At 40.3% G+C, this 20000-nt stretch overlaps 2 protein-coding genes across 2 annotated transcripts in view; one reads left to right on the top strand and one right to left on the bottom strand.

Annotated features, from left to right (window-relative positions):
- The window catches only part of LOC137174247 (disks large homolog 4-like), a 21953-nt gene extending 13982 nt beyond the window's left edge, over positions 1-7971 (bottom strand). Inside the window, exons 1-2 of the mRNA XM_067579424.1 lie at positions 7562-7971; positions 7152-7222 (exon numbers count right to left, since the gene is read on the bottom strand). Of these exons, the coding sequence (XP_067435525.1) occupies positions 7152-7222; positions 7562-7658 (168 nt within the window). The 5' untranslated portion in view covers positions 7659-7971. The remainder of the gene's footprint in view (positions 1-7151; positions 7223-7561) is intronic.
- Positions 7972-15415: 7444 nt separating this feature from the next.
- mepceb (methylphosphate capping enzyme b) overlaps positions 15416-20000 on the top strand; it is a 5982-nt gene continuing 1397 nt past the window's right edge. Inside the window, exons 1-6 of the mRNA XM_067579628.1 lie at positions 15416-15933; positions 16827-17210; positions 17293-17525; positions 18545-18845; positions 18926-19649; positions 19821-20000. The exon at positions 19821-20000 is cut by the window's right edge and continues 33 nt beyond it. Coding sequence (XP_067435729.1) covers positions 16861-17210; positions 17293-17525; positions 18545-18845; positions 18926-19649; positions 19821-20000 — 1788 coding nt within the window. The 5' untranslated portion in view covers positions 15416-15933; positions 16827-16860. The remainder of the gene's footprint in view (positions 15934-16826; positions 17211-17292; positions 17526-18544; positions 18846-18925; positions 19650-19820) is intronic.

Raw genomic sequence — 20000 nt, 5'->3', positions numbered from 1 at the left:
ACCAAACCAGAGCTAAAACACCAGTAAATATAGAACCAAACCAGGGCTAAAACACCAGTAAATAATGGACCAAACCAGAGCTAAAACACCAGTAAATATAGAACCAAACCAAGGCTAAAACACCAGTAAATATAGATCCAAACCAGGGCTAAAACACCAGTAAATAATGGACCAAACCAGGGCTAAAACACCAGTAAATATAGAACCAAACCAGAGCTAAAACACCAGTAAATATAGAACCAAACCAAGGCTAAAACACCAGTAAATATAGATCCAAACCAGGGCTAAAACACCAGTAAATAATGGACCAAACCAAGGCTAAAACACCAGTAAATATAGAACCAAACCAGGGCTAAAACACCAGTAAATATAGAACCAAACCAGGGCTAAAACACCAGTAAATATAGAACCAAACCAGAGCTAAAACACCAGTAAATAATGGACCAAACCAAGGCTAAAACACCAGTAAATATAGAACCAAACCAGAGCTAAAACACCAGTAAATATAGAACCAAACCAAGGCTAAAACACCAGTAAATAATGGACCAAACCAGAGCTAAAACACCAGTAAATAATGGACCAAACCAGAGCTAAAACACCAGTAAATAATGGACCAAACCAGAGCTAAAACACCAGTAAATATAGAACCAAACCAGAGCTAAAACACCAGTAAATAATGGACCAAACCAGAGCTAAAACACCAGTAAATAATGGACCAAACCAGAGCTAAAACACCAGTAAATATAGAATCAAACCAGGGCTAAAACACCAGTAAATATAGAACCAAACCAGGGCTAAAACACCAGTAAATAATGGACCAAACCAAGGCTAAAACACCAGTAAATAATGGACCAAACCAGAGCTAAAACACCAGTAAATAATGGACCAAACCAGAGCTAAAACACCAGTAAATAATGGACCAAACCAGAGCTAAAACACCAGTAAATATAGAACCAAACCAGAGCTAAAACACCAGTAAATATAGGACCAAACCAAGGCTAAAACACCAGTAAATAATGGACCAAACCAGAGCTAAAACACCAGTAAATATAGAACCAAACCAGAGCTAAAACACCAGTAAATAATGGACCAAACCAAGGCTAAAACACCAGTGAATAATGGACCAAACCAGAGCTAAAACACCAGTAAATAATGGACCAAACCAAGGCTAAAACACCAGTAAATATAGAACCAAACCAGAGCTAAAACACCAGTAAATAATGGATCAAACCAGAGCTAAAACACCAGTAAATAATGGACCAAACCAGAGCTAAAACACCAGTAAATAATGGATCAAACCAGAGCTAAAACACCAGTAAATAATGGACCAAACCAAGGCTAAAACACCAGTAAATAATGGACCAAACCAAGGCTAAAACACCAGTAAATATAGAACCAAACCAGGGCTAAAACACCAGTAAATAATGGACCAAACCAGAGCTAAAACACCAGTAAATAATGGACCAAACCAGAGCTAAAACACCAGTAAATAATGGACCAAACCAGGGCTAAAACACCAGTAAATAATGGACCAAACCAGGGCTAAAACACCAGTAAATATAGGACCAAACCAGAGCTAAAACACCAGTAAATATAGAACCAAACCAAGGCTAAAACACCAGTAAATAATGGACCAAACCAGAGCTAAAACACCAGTAAATATAGAACCAAACCAGGGCTAAAACACCAGTAAATAATGGACCAAACCAGAGCTAAAACACCAGTAAATATAGAACCAAACCAGGGCTAAAACACCAGTAAATAATGGACCAAACCAGAGCTAAAACACCAGTAAATATAGAACCAAACCAGGGCTAAAACACCAGTAAATAATGGACCAAACCAGAGCTAAAACACCAGTAAATAATGGACCAAACCAGGGCTAAAACACCAGTAAATAATGGACCAAACCAGAGCTAAAACACCAGTAAATATAGGACCAAACCAAGGCTAAAACACCAGTGAATAATGGACCAAACCAAAGCTAAAACACCAGTAAATAATGGACCAAACCAGAGCTAAAACACCAGTAAATAATGGACCAAACCAAGGCTAAAACACCAGTGAATAATGGACCAAACCAAAGCTAAAACACCAGTAAATAATGGACCAAACCAGAGCTAAAACACCAATGAATAATGGACCAAACCAGAGCTAAAACACCAGTAAATAATGGACCAAACCAGAGCTAAAACACCAGTAAATAATGGACCAAACCAGGGCTAAAACACCAGTAAATAATGAACCAAACCAGAGCTAAAACACCAGTAAATATAGAACCAAACCAGAGCTAAAACACCAGTAAATAATGGATCAAACCAGAGCTAAAACACCAGTAAATAATGGACCAAACCAAGGCTAAAACACCAGTAAATAATGGACCAAACCAAGGCTAAAACACCAGTAAATATAGAACCAAACCAGGGCTAAAACACCAGTAAATAATGGACCAAACCAGAGCTAAAACACCAGTAAATAATGGACCAAACCAGAGCTAAAACACCAGTAAATAATGGACCAAACCAGGGCTAAAACACCAGTAAATAATGGACCAAACCAGGGCTAAAACACCAGTAAATAATGAACCAAACCAGAGCTAAAACACCAGTAAATAATGGACCAAACCAAGGCTAAAACACCAGTAAATAATGGACCAAACCAGAGCTAAAACACCAGTAAATAATGGACCAAACCAAGGCTAAAACACCAGTAAATAATGGACCAAACCAAGGCTAAAACACCAGTAAATAATGGACCAAACCAGAGCTAAAACACCAGTAAATAATGGACCAAACCAGAGCTAAAACACCAGTAAATACAGGACCAAACCAGAGCTAAAACACCTGTAAATCAAATTTAAAATAGGATATTTACTTTTCAACCCACATAATAATTTGGGCAAAGAAGATAATTTGCGTTAAAAAGATTAATAAAATGTCATCTTCTGAGAGTTCTGGGCTCCTTTGGACCAACATGTTTAAATCAAAAGTCGCAAACAGTCTTAACTTATCCACGATTGTTGTATTAGCTCTGCTGAATTCAGCGCACACGTCTATTCTACTTTAACAAACAACGTTAACTCACTACTTTAGTGACAAACGCAACCGAACACAGTGACAGTGCACTTTAGTCTCTCACACCCCCTGCTGGAGGACACGACGCAACCTGTTGCACTTAAACATGTGTCACATTATTACACATCAAACATGTCCTTTTTTTTTTTTTTTTACCATTTCTGAACACTGAATAAATAAAAAAAAAAATAACGACTGTCTGTGTCATGTGACATGTGTTGGCAAACCTGCATGTTTGTTTTACACATGTGTGTGGTTAATTGACGGCCCTTGCTATAACAGCTAGCCTGAGCTAACATGCATATTAATGTGTGCATGCTAACCACACACACACACACACACACACGCACACACACACACACATGTACACGTGAAGGAAAAAAGAGAGAGAGAGACGGTTGTGAATGAAAATGGAAGCAGCAAACACACACACACACATGAAATGGAAAAACCAGGTTTCATGGTTTATGAGGACGCACACATGTTTTATGAGGACACATGCGTGTCCTCATAAAACATGTGTGCGTCCTCATAAACCATGAAAGCCGGTGTTTGCATGTGTGTGTGTGTGTGTGTGTGTGTTTTTGGAGGATGCATTGCATGCGGGCGGTCTGCTCTTACCTTGGTGGTGACAATGCAGAGGCAGTCCATATCCACACACACACACACACACACACACTCACTCACACACACTCACACATTTCCACGCACACACACACACACACACACACACAAACGCTCACGCACTCATGCTCGATCTGTTGCCCTCCCCCCCCCTCGTCCGTCTGTCCGTCCTCCCCTCGCTCTCTCTCTCTCTCGCCTCGTCTGTACTCCGTCTGTCAGCGGCGAGCGAGAGGGGGGCGAGCGAGAGAGACGGAAAAAGAAGAAGAAGAAGAAGAAGAAGAAGAAGAAGGCTGGTGTGTGTGTGTGTGTGTGTGTGTGTGTGTGTGTGTGTTTATGGGGGGGGGGAGGGGTGGGGGGGGTGGACACCTCCTTGAGTCACTCACTGGTTGATGATAAAAAGAGGAGGAGGGGGTGGGGGTTGGGCTCTTGTTGCCATGGTGTTATGCAGCTGTTGCCCCGGTAATGCTGCTGCAGCTGTTGCTAAGTAACAGTGATGGGTGTTGCCATGTGGATTAGAGAGAGACAGACAGGGTCGGAGGACGTATTGCAAAAGTTTCAGCATTAAAACGTTCTTTAAGACGTCGGCGCGCTCTCATACTTTAGTACTTTCAAAATTATTTATAGTATTTATTGTTGTTATTATGTGATACTTTCAGTGTTTTATTCCCATAGTTTGTTCTTTGTCTTCATATCTTATTGAACCAGGACACGCATGATGTTAATTTGGTTTCTTTGCATGTACAACGTGTTGGGATGACGATAACAACCTTGAAATCTGACATCTGACTATCAGACATTGATGTGTCTCCTGGTCCTTATTTAACACTTCACCTCCACTACCACTCATTATATTATTATTACTATACATTTGTTAATGTGGAATTTCTGACAATCATATTTTACTTTATTGCTTTTTTTTATTGCTTTGTCTTATCATGAAACTCAAGTCAAATAGCTTTTTTCGCAGACGTGTGCACAAGTTTCTAATACAGATATAAGTGTGAGTTTCTCCCTGTAATGAACGTCAGGGTTCAGATTCATGACGAAAACTGTGTGTTCGCACAAAACCAGAAACATGCAGACGCGTTCTTTCGTCGGATGTATAAAGCCGTGCGTATGTGCGGTTCTGTTTTATAAATCTCAGTCACTGAGGGGCTAAGGTGCACGTGCACAAGCCTCATTTCTACTCCCACAATGAGCCATGAATGGATGAAGACACGCTGAACCTGCTGTTTTCATATCAACATGCTGCCTGCTCCACCAGTCAATGCAACTAACGGGAAAGAAGAAGAAGAAGAAGAAGAAGAAGTGCAGTTTCATAGTGCATAGTGTTGCACCAGTGAGGTTCTCCAACAGCAGAACATCTGTCATTACGTGCAGCTCTTTATATCATTTATATCATTAATTCATCACATGGACTGTAAACCATCGTCTGCAGTTATATCTCAGAAATGTAACCGATGATCAGTTTGTAGCTCGTATCTAAACTGACTTTACAAGGTGACACAACTAAGAATAAAACACAATGAATATTAACAGCAAAATAACATGTCGACTCCTATGTTTTATTTATCTATTAAATACTGTTGCACATCAACATTGTCTCAGTGTGTTTCTGTAAAAATGATTCATGTCTTGTATCAATAAGATACTTCATGTGTTTGCTGTGTGTTTGGTTATATATGATTTTTTTAGGCATTATCTTAGTGACACATTGTTAAGGTGTATAACAGAATGTCAGTTGGACCATTTAAGAAAGGAGAACATATTGAGTTGTTCATCTGAACATACAGGATGTAAAAAGCTGCAGACTGTGTACAGAAACATCAGCAGAGAAGCTAAACAGTGATGAACACTGATGAGCTAAAAACATATACGGACATTGCTGGAGAGGAAGTCCAGCTGACGGCCAGCTAATGTAGGCACAGCTTTCATAGAATTGAGTAAGTCTGATTGACTTGTTCAGCAAAGAGGTGTACCCCAGGGTCCGACTCTGGGTCCACTTCTTTTCTCTATTTTTATTAATGAGCCTCCTTTAATCTGTTCAAACTCCTCTGCTCCGCGATATGCAGATGATACCGTCATTTATACTTCTAAACCTCCAGACTGCCCTTCAATCAGCTTTAATACTTTATAAAACTGGTTCTTATCTAATAATCTGCTGCTCAGTAGCACAAAATCTTACATTATGGTCTTTGGTACAAGACAGAGACTTAAAACTGAGTCTAATAATCTAATCTTAACATGTAATGATGGTACTTCTTCTTCTTCTTATGGCTTGACTCTGAACTTGATCTATGCAAAATGAATGTGTGACCCGTGAACAACGTCTCAGTGTTTTCTGGGTGCTCGTTATGCAGAATGGCTCATGACCATCTAGTCATTTTAACTCATTTTAACAGTTTAAAGTGTTTTATTATGATACAGAGTGAAAGAGATGGATGCGAGTTAAACCTTCTTCAAACTGTTTTACGTGCTGTCAGATAGCTGCACAGCAGTGGAATCTGAAGAGGTCTGGATTCTCAGAGGTTTGATCTTGTAAATGTGTAATATCGCCCGTTAATGACTTGTTTTATGTTAAAGAATGTTAAAACGGCGTTTTAAAATGAAAACTCCATCCACACGAGTGTTTTAGCACCATTTCAGGAAATAACCTCCGTCCATACTAACACGCCTGAAAACACGTATCACATGACCATTCATGTACACTGGGCATGTGCGTGCCGGTGTAAACAGGAAGCAGAGTGTCTGCGGTTGGTTGCAGATAATACTACAGAAGAAGAACAGCGATGGTGAAAAGAGATCTCTGATTGGTCCGACGACGAGGTTGAACTGTTACTGAAAGTAACACATGAGCCATGGCTGAGGAGACCCAACCAGGAAGTGAACACGGGCGTTTCAAAACGAGAACGTATTAGTGTAGATGTAACATCAGCTGATTGTTGTTCTCTTCACTGTGCAGAGTTTGTTTCATCTTCATTTGATGAAGGAGGAAAGTTTTTCTGAGCTCATTAAAAATCCAGTTTTTTAAGGGGCGGGGCCTACAAGCAGGATTTGTGACATCACAGCCAGTTTGGAGCCAATCGTGGTCCAGTATTAAACTGACACAGTGTGATGTGGGAACTTTACAGTGAAGTAGGAGACATCTGGTGTCCAGCAGGAAAACTTTAGACATGAAATATACATGAACAGATTCATATATTCTGGAGTGTTTAATGAGATGCATTCAGTTATTTTTACTCAGTCAAAACAACCCAACTGCAGTTTGATGGATATTAACTATTTAAACCTTCGATACTCAACAGCTGAACTCCGGTTCAGATCCAGAACAACTTTTCACATCAGCTCAGCCGTCGTCTTTCAGCCGTCAGACGTCTCCGTGACACGAGAACATCTGCAGCAGGAAGCTCTCTGCTTTACCTGAGGAACTGAAGTGTGTGTGTGTGAGCGTACCTGTCCAGGTGTGTGCGGCCGGCTCGTCGTCTGGTTCTCACACACCGTCAGCTCGTAGAACTCCTGTATGTCTGCAAACACACACACACACACACACACACACACACACACACACACACACACACACACACACACACACACGGGTTAATCCATACATGTCCCGTCCAATCCAGGAACTGTGATGTCACACTGATGACATCATTAAGACCAGATTAACAGGCAGAGTTGACAGACGTCCGTCCAGAGCTCAGAGACGTTTCACACATGTTTATTAACTCTTTGTTACTCACTGATCGATCGCTGATTGGTTCATTGATTATAACTGATCACCTGCTGATCTGCGTGAACTTTATGTGACATGAATATTGATCAGATGTGTGTGTGTGTGTGTGTGTGTGTGTGTGTGTTACCCAGCAGCGCCTGGAACAGGTCACTCTGGAAGATGTTCAGCAGTCTCTCAGCGCGACCTTTGACCCCTTCAGTAGCTCCGGCCTGACAGGCCTCCATCACCTGCAGGGCTCGCTCCGTATCTGAGGAAACAGGATTCAGGCTCACGTTAACGGATTAACGGCAGCAGCATTCAGCATACAGCTGATCTGAAACACGTCGTGTGTGATCATCTTAAACGCTTTATTGGGTTCAGTGTTAAACTGTAACAGGAATCTCTGTGTTGCACTAATCAATAGAAATAACTGATTTTAATGTCACCTGACATGTTTTTAAACAAGACGAAGGCTGCAGCCGTTTACTGCAGGAGGAACTTATCATCAAAAATATCTAAAAATGTTCTTGTATAAAAACAATGATTAAAATGACTTTATAGCTGCTGAACAGACATTTAAAATGAGTTTAATACACCTGAAACACACCTGAAACACACCTGTAATACACCTGAAACACACCTGAAACACCTGTAATACACCTGAAATACACCTGTAACACACCTGTAACCCCTCTCTAACACACCTGAAACACAGCTGAAACACCTGAAACACACCTGAAACACACCTGTAACACACCTGTAACACACCTGTTACACACCCGAAACACCTGAAACACAGCTGAAACACACCTGTAACACACCTGTTACACACCTGTTACACACCCGAAACACCTGAAACACACCTGAAACACACCTGTAACACACCTGTTACACACCCGAAACACCTGAAACACACCTGAAACACACCTGTAACACACCTGTTACACACCCGAAACACCTGAAACACACCTGAAACACACCTGTAACACACCTGTAACACACCTGTTACACAGCTGAAACACACCTGAAACACACCTGTAATACACCTGTAACGTGTCTGAAGTGTAAATAATGTGAACTGGTGATCAGAATACAAACTAGAGCTGCAACTAATGATTATTTTCATTGAACCTGTCGTTTATTTTCTTCATTAGTTGATTTGTTTACACGATGAAATGTTTTAAAAAAGTGAAACGCGGCTTTCACGATGCTTCAGAGGTCATTCAGTCTTGTTTTGTCTGACTAACACTCAACTGTCACATATGAAAAGAAAAAACTGGAACCATCAAACATTGAAAAATGTTGACGATTAATCTATTTATCAAAATAGTTGCAGATTAATTTTCTGGTGATGGACTGATGGATTAATGAACTAATGGTTGCAGCTCTGATATAAACCTGCAGGAGAATCCTGAGTCTCAGTAACATCCAGGAGATCGACTGAATGTCTGAAATGTGAATTCAGAATGAGGAAAAACAGTAAAGTTGCATGATGTTTATCCTCCTCTGTTAATGTAGAAAATGTACCTGGAATATCAAACTACATCTGCTGACAAGTTAGTTACAGCAGTTATGTTGTATGTACGCTAAGAGGGTTTGGATAAATATAAATATATAATAAAACTACACCTAAAATGACTGAAGTTACAATAACATCCCGCAGTAATCTGGTTTGAGGTGCTGAGATGGTAACTGCAGGTAAGGTGTGACAATGTGTCTTTATGTAGAATTTAAACAAGAGCTGCAACTGGAAAAATACCTGCTGTATGAAAACCAGAAGACAATTATGACTTATTAGAACCTTATAATAACGAGAAAAGATCTCATAATTACAACTTAATATCTCATAATTACCACATAATTACAACTTAATACCTCATAATTACAACTTAATACCTCATAATTACAACTTAATACCTCATAATTACAACTTAATATCTCATAATTACAACTTAGAATCTCATATTTACAACTTAATATCTCATAATTTTAACTCAATATCTCATGATTACAACTTAAGATCACATAATTACAACTTAATACCTCATAATTACAACTTAATACCTCATAATTACAACCTAATATCACATAATTACAACTTAATACCTCATAATTACAACCTAATATCTCATAATTACAACTTAATACCTCATAATTACAACTTAATACCTCATAATTACAACCTAATATCACATAATTACAACTTAATACCTCATAATTACAACCTAATATCTCATAATTACAACTTAATACCTCATAATTACAACTTAATACCTCATAATTACAACTTAATACCTCATAATTACAACCTAATATCACATAATTACAACTTAATACCTCATAATTACAACTCAATATCTCATAATTACAACTTAATACCTCATAATTACAACTTAATACCTCATAATTACAACCTAATATCACATAATTACAACTTAATATCTCATAATTACAACTCAATATCTTATAACTACAACTTAATACCTCATAATTACAACCTAATATCACATAATTACAACTTAATATCACATAATTACAACTTGATATCTAATAATTACAACTTAATATCACATAATTACAACTTAATATCACATAATTACAACTTGATATCTAATAATTATGACTTAATATCTCATAATTACAACTTAATATCTCATAATTACAACTTTTGATTATCTACAGTCAAAATACATGAATGAATGACTGAATGAATGATTTACACCTTTTCTGCTGTATAAGTGCAGATCTTCATGTTCAGTGTAATTTAAAGTTAGCTGACAGTTTAGGTGTTTCACTGTCACAAATGTTTTAAACCTTCAGTTTCCACAGCTGCTTTATTTATAAAACTGCATAACAGATAATATAATAAATAATATAATATAATATAATATAATATAATATAATATAATATAATATAATATAATATAATATAATATAATATAATATAATATAACTCTCTGATAGTTGTCAAGTGTTTAATGATGTAAAAATCTATTTATTTATCATTTCAAAGTCAAATATAAACATCTCAACACTGAATTTCAAAATTTAAAACAAATTAAAAGAGTGAGAAGATAGAAGTCAGTTTCTCCAGGATTTCACTGAGTTTTCTTAGTTTTTATTGAGGCCAAAAATGTTTGATTTTGTTTTGTTTTGTTTCTCTCAAAACTACGCAGTCATATGTAATGACTTCCTGGATAAAAAGCATCCTGCAGATCACATTGCAAACATTTTCTGAACATGAGAACCAAAGTTCTATAAAAAAGAAAATACTGTACTTGAGTTCCATTTATAACCTTTATTAAATAAACTTTCAGCTCAACATCAGCAGCAAATAACATCATCAATAATACCATTAAAATAAATCTAGTTTGATGTTTATGTTTGAGGCAGATTATGTCTCCTGACTCACTGAATCAAACCTCATTTGGGAACATTTGGGAACATTTGGGAACATTTGGGAACAGTTTTGCTCGTCTATGGCATCGTGTTTGTTGGCAGATGAGATTTGTCCATCTTCCACCTGAATGACGTCAGTTACCGTCACACCAAACGCCACGATTGGTCCAAACCACAAACAGCTGCTGATTTGGACGTTTCATGCAGAAAAGTTGCTGTGATTTAACTAAACTAAGATTTCTTGAATTTGTGATAATTATTACGATCATAAAGTTTAACTATAACAGTATCAGTATTGTCAGTACTACAGTACTACAGTATCAGTATTATCAGTGCTACAGCAGCAGCAGTAATAGTACTACAGTATCAGTATTATCAGTACTACAGTACTACAGTATCAGTATTATCAGTACTACAGTATCAGTATTATCAGTACTACAGTACTACAGTATCAGTATTATCAGTACTACACGAGCAGCAGTAATAGTACTACAGTGTCAGTATTATCAGTACTACAGCAGCAGCAGTAATAGTACTACAGTATCAGTATTATCAGTACTACAGTACTACAGTATCAGTATTATCAGTACTACAGTATCAGTATTATCAGTACTACAGTACTACAGTATCAGTATTATCAGTACTACACGAGCAGCAGTAATAGTACTACAGTGTCAGTATTATCAGTACTACAGCAGCAGCAGTAATAGTACTACAGTATCAGTATTATCAGTACTACAGCAGCAGCAGTAATAGTACTACAGTATCAGTATTATCAGTACTACAGTACTACAGTATCAGTATTATCAGTACTACAGTACTACAGTATCAGTATTATCAGTACTACACGAGCAGCAGTAATAGTACTACAGTATCAGTATTATCAGTCCTACAGTATCAGTGTTATCAGTAGTACAGTACTACAGTGTCAGTATTATCAATACTACAGTATCAGTATTATCAGTAGTACAGGAGCAGCAGTAATAGTACTACAGTATCAGTATTATCAGTAGTACAGGAGCAGCAGTAATAGTACTACAGTATCAGTATTATCAGTACTACAGGAGCAGCAGTAATAGTTCTACAGTATCAGTATTATCAGTAGTACAGGAGCAGCAGTAATAGTACTACAGTATCAGTATTATCAGTAGTACAGGAGCAGCAGTAACAGTACTACAGTATCAGTACCATCAGTACTACAGTATCAGTATTATCAATACTACAGTATCAGTATTATCAGTAGTACAGGAGCAGCAGTAATAGTACTACAGTATCAGTATTATCAGTAGTACAGTACTACAGTATCAGTATTATCAGTAGTGCAGTATCAGTATTATCAGTAGTACAGTACTACAGTATCAGTATTATCAGTACTACAGCAGGTCACATGATGCAAACACGCAGCTCAGAGGTGAAACCAGCAGAAAGCAGGAGAACAACAGGCAGAGGTCAAAGGTCAGACAGAGAATATCAGAGAGAGGACACAGAGTGAAGAAGAGGAAGAAGAAGAAGAAGAGGGAGCCTGGAGGACTGACAGAGAAGAAGAAACTCTGTAACAAACGTCTCACCTTCTCTCTTCAGCGGCATGTCGTCTCTGATCCACATAAATCCTCTTTGGGGATTTTACAAACACACGCTGCATGCTGGGTAACGGAGTCCTAATCCCCTGCAGCCCCGCCCACCGCCGCTGTCTCTGAGCATTAAGTACTCTGAATACTTTACTGCAGTAGAAGTACCAGTACAGCAACGCAAAAATACTCCATTACAGGTTAAAGTCCCGCATGAAGTAAAAGTACACAAGTATTAACAGCTTGACAGTAAAAGTACACGTGTTATAGTATTATAATGTTTGTTTCATCACTGACAAATACACAGTATTTTAATGTGGTAGTTCATAGTAATAGTACTGCATCATGTTATATGTTTATCTATGTCAAATACTCACTGAGGTAAAAGTAGAAATACTGTTTTCTAAAAATACTCCATCACACGTCAAATGAATTTAAATACTTAAAGTATTAAAGTAAAAGTACTTATTGTGCTTTTCTCACTAACAAATACATGTGAGAGTATTTTAATGTTGTAATTCATCAACGTGGAGCCAGTTTGAGATACTTTGGGTAGATTACTAGTAATATTACTGCATCACAAGTGTATCATATTTATTTATTTAACTTTCATATAAATTGAAAAACACTTCAAACAACAGTTAGAATATTAATATACATTATTATTATTATTAGTAGTAGTAGTAGTAGTAGTATAGTAGTAGTATAGTAGCAGAGGTACTGGCAGCATTAAGGACCGTTGTTAACGGTCTACACTGGATACGTGTTACCCGCCCCGACCAGGATTCGAACCCCCGACCTCCGGTGCCAAAGTCAGTATTAGTCAGTGTTAATCATTATATATATATATATATATATATTTATACCGTATATGTACCTTTTAATATATTTAGTATATATACTGTATATATGAAAGCCTGACTAATATCTCAGTCAGCTGATATTATCGGCTGTTATCAGCGTATCACAGATATATTTTTCTATTTTTTAAAGTTATATCGGCAGCACAGTGAAGTTTACTGTAAAATATCACCTCCGTTACATATACTTGTCACAAGTGTTTGATATTTAAGGAATCACAAAAAAATGTGAGTGTTAGATCATCAGCTGTTTTTCACTCCGTAATATCGGTGTGGTCCAGTATCGGCGGGGCTGTGATGAGCTGCAGCAGCGTCTGACGCTACTTACTGAGGTGAGATATCTACAGACTGTAATTAACATGATGCAGATGATCTCATCAAGAGCAAAATAACAAAGACAAACAAACCTTTTGTCAACATTTCTACGTCCTGGAGACTAAATTATTGTAGTTTTTCCTTCACTGATCATATTTTAGCTGAATGCTAATTGTTAGCTGATGTTTTGCTAACGGCTAATAAACTGGCAGCATTATCGGAGGATTCATTGTTCTGTCATTAAAACTTTCTCAGTTTCACATCAACAAACATCAAAGTTGCTCAGGAGGAAGTGAGTTTCTGACATTTTTATTATTATCATCATAAAACTGTTTTATTTACATGAAGCTTAAACTGCAACAACAAAATGTTTTTCTGTGTTTGATCCTTAAAATCTGTTGATGTGCAGAATTAAACAGAACATTTACTGACCGACGTTAACTTTACACAGTTTGACTCTTTAATCTACATAAAGTTATCAATACATCACAAAAATAACACTCAGTGTATTAAACATCTCTTTACATTCATCTTTCTTATTAAAATGTAGAACAATAATGAAACTTCAACCGACTCTTAACGAGCAAATTGACCTGATTAAACCTGATCAAACAAAGTGAAAGTCAAACAGATAAACTCATCATATCATATATGAAATCAACAGTATTTGACTTGAATATATTTTAAGTCACGTTATGTATTTGCAAGTATCTGTTTATTGTTTTTAAATCATTGTCTATTGCTGGTTCAGGATTCAGCCTCTAAAATGTGAAGATTCAACGTTTTTCTTTGTCGTACATGACAGTAAACTGACGATCTGACATTTTATACATTAATAGAGTCATTTAGAAAATAATCAGGAGATAATGGAGGAGAATCAATAATGAAAGCGATCAGGTACTTGTCTTCTCTGTGGTCAGTTTTTCAACTTGAAGAGAACCTGAAGGTTTAAGCGAGCAGTTTTCTAGAAGCTGTTAGAAATATAGAAATAAAAATTCTCAGTTTTACACACAAATTATAGATTTTATCAGGTTTAATTCACCTCAACTCCTTTTTTTTTTTTACCAACAACAGGACGACATCCCTGATGATGATGATGAATAATAGATAATGCTCTTTAACTCTGCCTGAAACTGTTAATAATAATAATAATAATGATAATAATAATAATAATAATAATAATAATAATAATAATAATAATAATAATAATAATAATAGACAGGCTGTGGAGTGTTTTATCATTTGTTTTGTAAAAAAATGTAACTTTTCATGTTTAAACCAAGTTCAATCTGAGGAAATCAATAATCACATCTCCTTATTACGCCCTCAGTGCGGCCTGTCAGGTTCTCTTTATTCTTTAACTCTGAACAGATTAATCGGTGTGGCTGAACAATGAACCCAGACATTGAGTGTTTTTTTCTTAAACTGGAGCATCGAATATTGAAGTTTGTGGTTAATGTTGCAGCAGCCTGACAGACGGTGTCACCTGTAAGGCAAAGTTCAGGGAGAAATGTCCGTTAACTCAAGAGGTTGACAGGCAGCTTCACGCTCTCCGAGAGGCTGAAAACAAAACATCTCAGGTTGGTTCTTTTTTGGATTCACGCCTCGTGTTTTTTATCACGCGCAACCGCCACATATTCCTCTATAAACCGTTAATTTTTGGCGCTGAACCGTTTATTTTCGGCAGTGCTTGTGTTTTCAATCAGGCGCCGCTCGGAGCGCCCCTCTCTCCTCGGGCAGGTTCGTTCACTGTCGGGACGACCGGCCCTCTGATTGGTCGCTTCTCGGGAAGGCGGGAGAAGAGCTTAGCACGCGATAGGTGGGCTGTGTCGTCGCTCATGTGGGTCGGCGTGGCCTCGCAGCTGGCATATAAAAGCGCGGGCTTGAGCAAGAACACGGGGACACGAAACCAGCAGCTAGCAGCTAAAAGCTAACGGCTAACAGCTAACGGCTAACAGCTAACGGCTAGCCGAGGCTAAAGTCTGCTGTTTTATTGAAGTCATGACTCATCAGCCCGCACACACACACTAACACACGCACGCACGCGCACGGAGAGCTCTGCGCGGGCTCGTTTTCACGCACCGAGCGGGTTTTTCGGTGTTTTGGTAGTTGTTGTTTTTTTAGGTGTGTGTGTGTGTGTGTGTGTGTATGTGTGTGTATGTGTGTGTGTTAGCTCCATGCTAACAACTTCCTGCATGTTAGCTGGAGGCGGCTAGCTGGAGAAGCTAACTGTTTACCTGTTTGTCTCTGTTGGTTGGTTTGAATTATTCATGACGGCGCTCCGTGATTGGTGGAGTCAGCGGCGGGGGCGGAGCTAGGGACACATTAACAGGTCTATTCCTGTACAGTGTGTCTTCAGACGACAACAAGCGGACACAGTGAGTATGATCGATCACACATTGATTGATTACTGATTGATAACTTGTGAGTTAGTTAACAAGTGTCAGTCTGACTTTTTGGTGTTTATTGAAGAGTTTAAACATCCAGAACTACAGCAGTAGAGATACAGAGTAGAAATACTTCAATAAAAACAGAGTAAAAATACTGACTTACTGAATCTCAACATCAAAATGTTCTTTAAGATGGCAGCACGCTCTCATACTGTAGTACTTTTTTAAGATTTGCACTTTTAGTATTTATTATTATTATTATTATTATTATCAGTGATGGGGAGTAACTGAAGTACATTTACTCGAGTACTGTACTTAAGTACAACTTTGAGGTACTTGTACTTTACTTGAGTATTTCCATGTGATGTTACTTTACTACATTTCAGAGGGAAATATTTAGGGTTTAACGGTGCACAGAGTTCACGGTTCGTTATGATTTCAGTACAGCAGAGGGAAAAAAAGGAAAGGTTAGAAGAAACATTTTGGTCTTTTATTTTGAAAAATGGCTTTTTGACTGCAACTATTACTGAAACAGTTCAGTTGTGCTGCAGTGGAGTCAGAACACCAGCTGTTATATGGTCTAACTGTATATAAAGTAGTGTAAACTAGCTCCACCTCCAGCAGCTACAACAGTAACATGCTGCTCTAACACTGATGCTTCACTATTAATAATCTAATGATGTCATATATAATAATATATCAGTCAGAGGGACCAAACCACTACTTTCAGTCACACTTTACTTCATGTCTTATTGTGACAGATGTGACCAAACACGCTGCCAACACAGTATTTAAGTATTTATTTTAGAGCTGCAACCGTTAGTCCAATAATCAATCAGTCAGCTGATTCACTCTGACTCCTCCCCTCTCTCTGTCTGTAGATCACTGATTGGCTGACCCGCCTACAGCTGGAAGATGATCAAGATGTCATTGGACAAAGAAAGTGTTAAAGTCAGCCCCGCTTTCCCCGCCGCCCCTGTCAGCCTATCAGAGCAGCCACAGCTCGCTAAGACCCGCCCCCTCCGTCCTAAGAATGGCTTACAGCCGCCCAGCAACAGTCAGAACCCGCTCGCCGCTGTGCCCGCTCAGCGGATCGCAAAGAGGCGCTACTCCATGGGTGTCGGCTTCAAGGGACTAGCCAAGCGCCGTCGCCGTGCCAACAGCGACAGCCAATCAGAGCCCGTGCTACCGAGTCACTTCCTGTTGGGCGGTAACATCTTTGACCCGCTGAACCTGAACTCGCTGATGGACGAAGACATCAACAGGTGAGACGATGGTAAACACAGCACACCTGTATGTTTCCTCAGGTGGACTTCAGTCATTAAACTCCTCCCTTCTCCTCCTCAGGGTGACCAATCAGGAGACACCGAAGTGTTCGCCCCTGCCGTCACGGGGCGGAGACCCCGTAGAGATCCTGGTTCCCCGTGACATCACCGACCCCCTGAACCTGAAGGGAGATGGGGGGGCCAAGGGGGAGGGAGCTGGAGTCCTGCTGTCCCCCCTGAAGTCCAGGAGGAGACACAGGAACAGAGGTGGGGGGTTACCTGCCCGGGTGATCCCCCCCACCGCTCGTCTGACAGGTGAGACACCTGGAGGAGGTCAATAACACGTTAACATGTCATTATGCTTCCGTCTGCAGTTCCCGTGTCGACCAGGAGGGCAGTGTTCCTCTAATAACATGTTAATAACATGTGATATGTGTCTGCTGCTCCCACGTCGACCAGGAGGGCAGTGTTCCTCTAATAACATATTAATAACATGTGATATGTGTTTGCTGCTCCCGTGTCGACCAGGAGGGCAGTGTTCCTCTAATAACATATTAATAACATGTGATATGTGTTTGCTGCTCCCGTGTCGACCAGGAGGGCAGTGTTCCTCTAATAACATGTTAATAACATGTGATATGTGTTTGCTGCTCCCATGTCGACCAGGAGGGCAGTGTTCCTCTAATAACATGTTAATAACATGTGATATGTGTTTGCTGCTCCCATGTCGACCAGGAGGGCAGTGTTCCTGTAATAACATATTAATAACGTGATATGTGTTTGCTGCTCCCATGTCGACCAGGAGGGCAGTGTTCCTCTAATAACATGTTAATAACATGTGATATGTGTTTGCTGCTCCCATGTCGACCAGGAGGGCAGTGTTCCTGTAATAACATATTAATAACATGTGATATGTGTTTGCTGCTCCCATGTCGACCAGGAGGGCAGTGTTCCTCTGATAACATGTTAATAACATGTGATATGTGTTTGCTGCTCCCATGTCGACCAGGAGGGCAGTGTTCCTCTAATAACATGTTAATAACGTGATATGTGTTTGCTGCTCCCATGTCGACCAGGAGGGCAGTGTTCCTCTAATAACATGTTAATAACATGTGATATGTGTTTGCTGCTCCCATGTCGACCAGGAGGGCAGTGTTCCTCTGATAACATGTTAATAACATGTGATATGTGTTTGCTGCTTCCATGTCGACCAGGAGGGCAGTGTTCCTCTAATAACATGTTAATAACGTGATATGTGTCTGCTGCTCCTGTGTCGACCAGGAGGGCAGTGTTCCTCTAATAACATGTTAATAACATGTGATATGCGTCTGCAGTTCCCATGGCGACCAGAGAGGGCAGTGTTCCCGTGTCTCCTCTTCCCTGTGAACTCAACACGGCCATCACTTGTCGAGATGATGTAGCCCCGCCTCCCATCCTCCCCAGAAGACACACCCACCCCCCACCAGGCCACGCCCACAAACCTGGTAGCCTGGGAGACGGTCGCCAGAGGAGACGGCGACGCACCACCTCGACCAGGTCGGCAGACGCTGCCATGGCAAGCATTGTTACCGCGGTAACCGCAGCTCAGTCAACCAAATTCCAGACGCCCGTGATGGGAGGGGCTAGAGCCAACAGGTGAGTGTTACACCTAACGAGAATTAAAACACTGTAATCTGATTGGCCACCTGGTCACATGACTCTGCTGCGTCCTGCAGGTGTGGAGGACCTCAGCCTGGCTCTGCTCAGCCGCCACAGAAGAAGAAGGATAAACACCGCTACCAGTACGGCAACCACAGCCGTTACTATGGCTACCATGGTTCCTACGGCGACGGGTGGGAGGGCCGCGTGGGGGCGGAGGAGGACCCCAGGCTCCGCCTGCTGGAGGCCGATTGGTTCAGAGACAAGAAGGTGCTGGATGTGGGCTGCGGCACTGGTCACCTGACGCTCGCTGTCGCCCGCAGGTTTAACCCCGCCCACATCCTGGGGGTGGAGCTAGATGAGAGATTGGTGCATGCTGCTAATCAGAACGTCAGACACTTCCTGTCACATGATCTGGTGGAGGAGGAGAGGAGGAGGAGGAGAGGAACAATGTCATTCCTCTCCTCCTCCTCTCCACCAAGGACGAAGGCAGGACAGACGTTAGATGAGGAGGAGGAGGAGGAGGAGAAGAAGAATGAGAAGGAGGAGGAGGAGAAGAGAGAGGAGGTGATGGAGGAGGAGAAGAAAAAAGAGGAGGTGATGGAGGAAGAGGAGGAGAAAAAGAAAGAGGATGATGAAGATGTGATGGAGGAGTTCCAGCGGGCGGTGTGTCTCCTCTCCTTCCCGCTGTCCTTCAGGGTGAGTCGTGGTCCTCTCGCTGCTCCTCCTCTCCTCCTCCCTGCTCCATCTTCATCCTCCTCCTCCTCCTGCAGGTTCCCCAACAACGTCACCTTCATACAGGTGAGTCTCTCAGGTGGCGCTCACCAAACACGTATCAGACGGTAAAACACAGTCCAGCAGACGTCCTTCATGTGTTTAAATCTATAATATAAAACAAACAAATAATATCTGTTGATGAGTCTGACGTCACTCATCTACCTGCTGACATCACCGCTGTGGCTCCTCCCACAGGGCGACTACGTGTCAGAGCGGGAGGCGTGGCCCGGCCGGGGTCAGTATGACGTCATCATGTGTCTGGGTGTCACCAAGTGGGTGCAGCTGCAGTCAGGTGACGGGGGCGTGGTCCGGCTGTTCAGGCGAGCCTATCAGAGCCTGTCGCCGGGCGGATTGTTGATCCTGGAGCCGCAACCG

The sequence above is a fragment of the Thunnus thynnus genome, chromosome 22 (assembly GCF_963924715.1).
Source record: "Thunnus thynnus chromosome 22, fThuThy2.1, whole genome shotgun sequence".
Classification (NCBI taxonomy): domain Eukaryota; kingdom Metazoa; phylum Chordata; class Actinopteri; order Scombriformes; family Scombridae; genus Thunnus; species Thunnus thynnus.
Note: the sequence above shows the minus strand (reverse complement) of the source record. Positions and strands in the feature narration are given on the sequence as shown.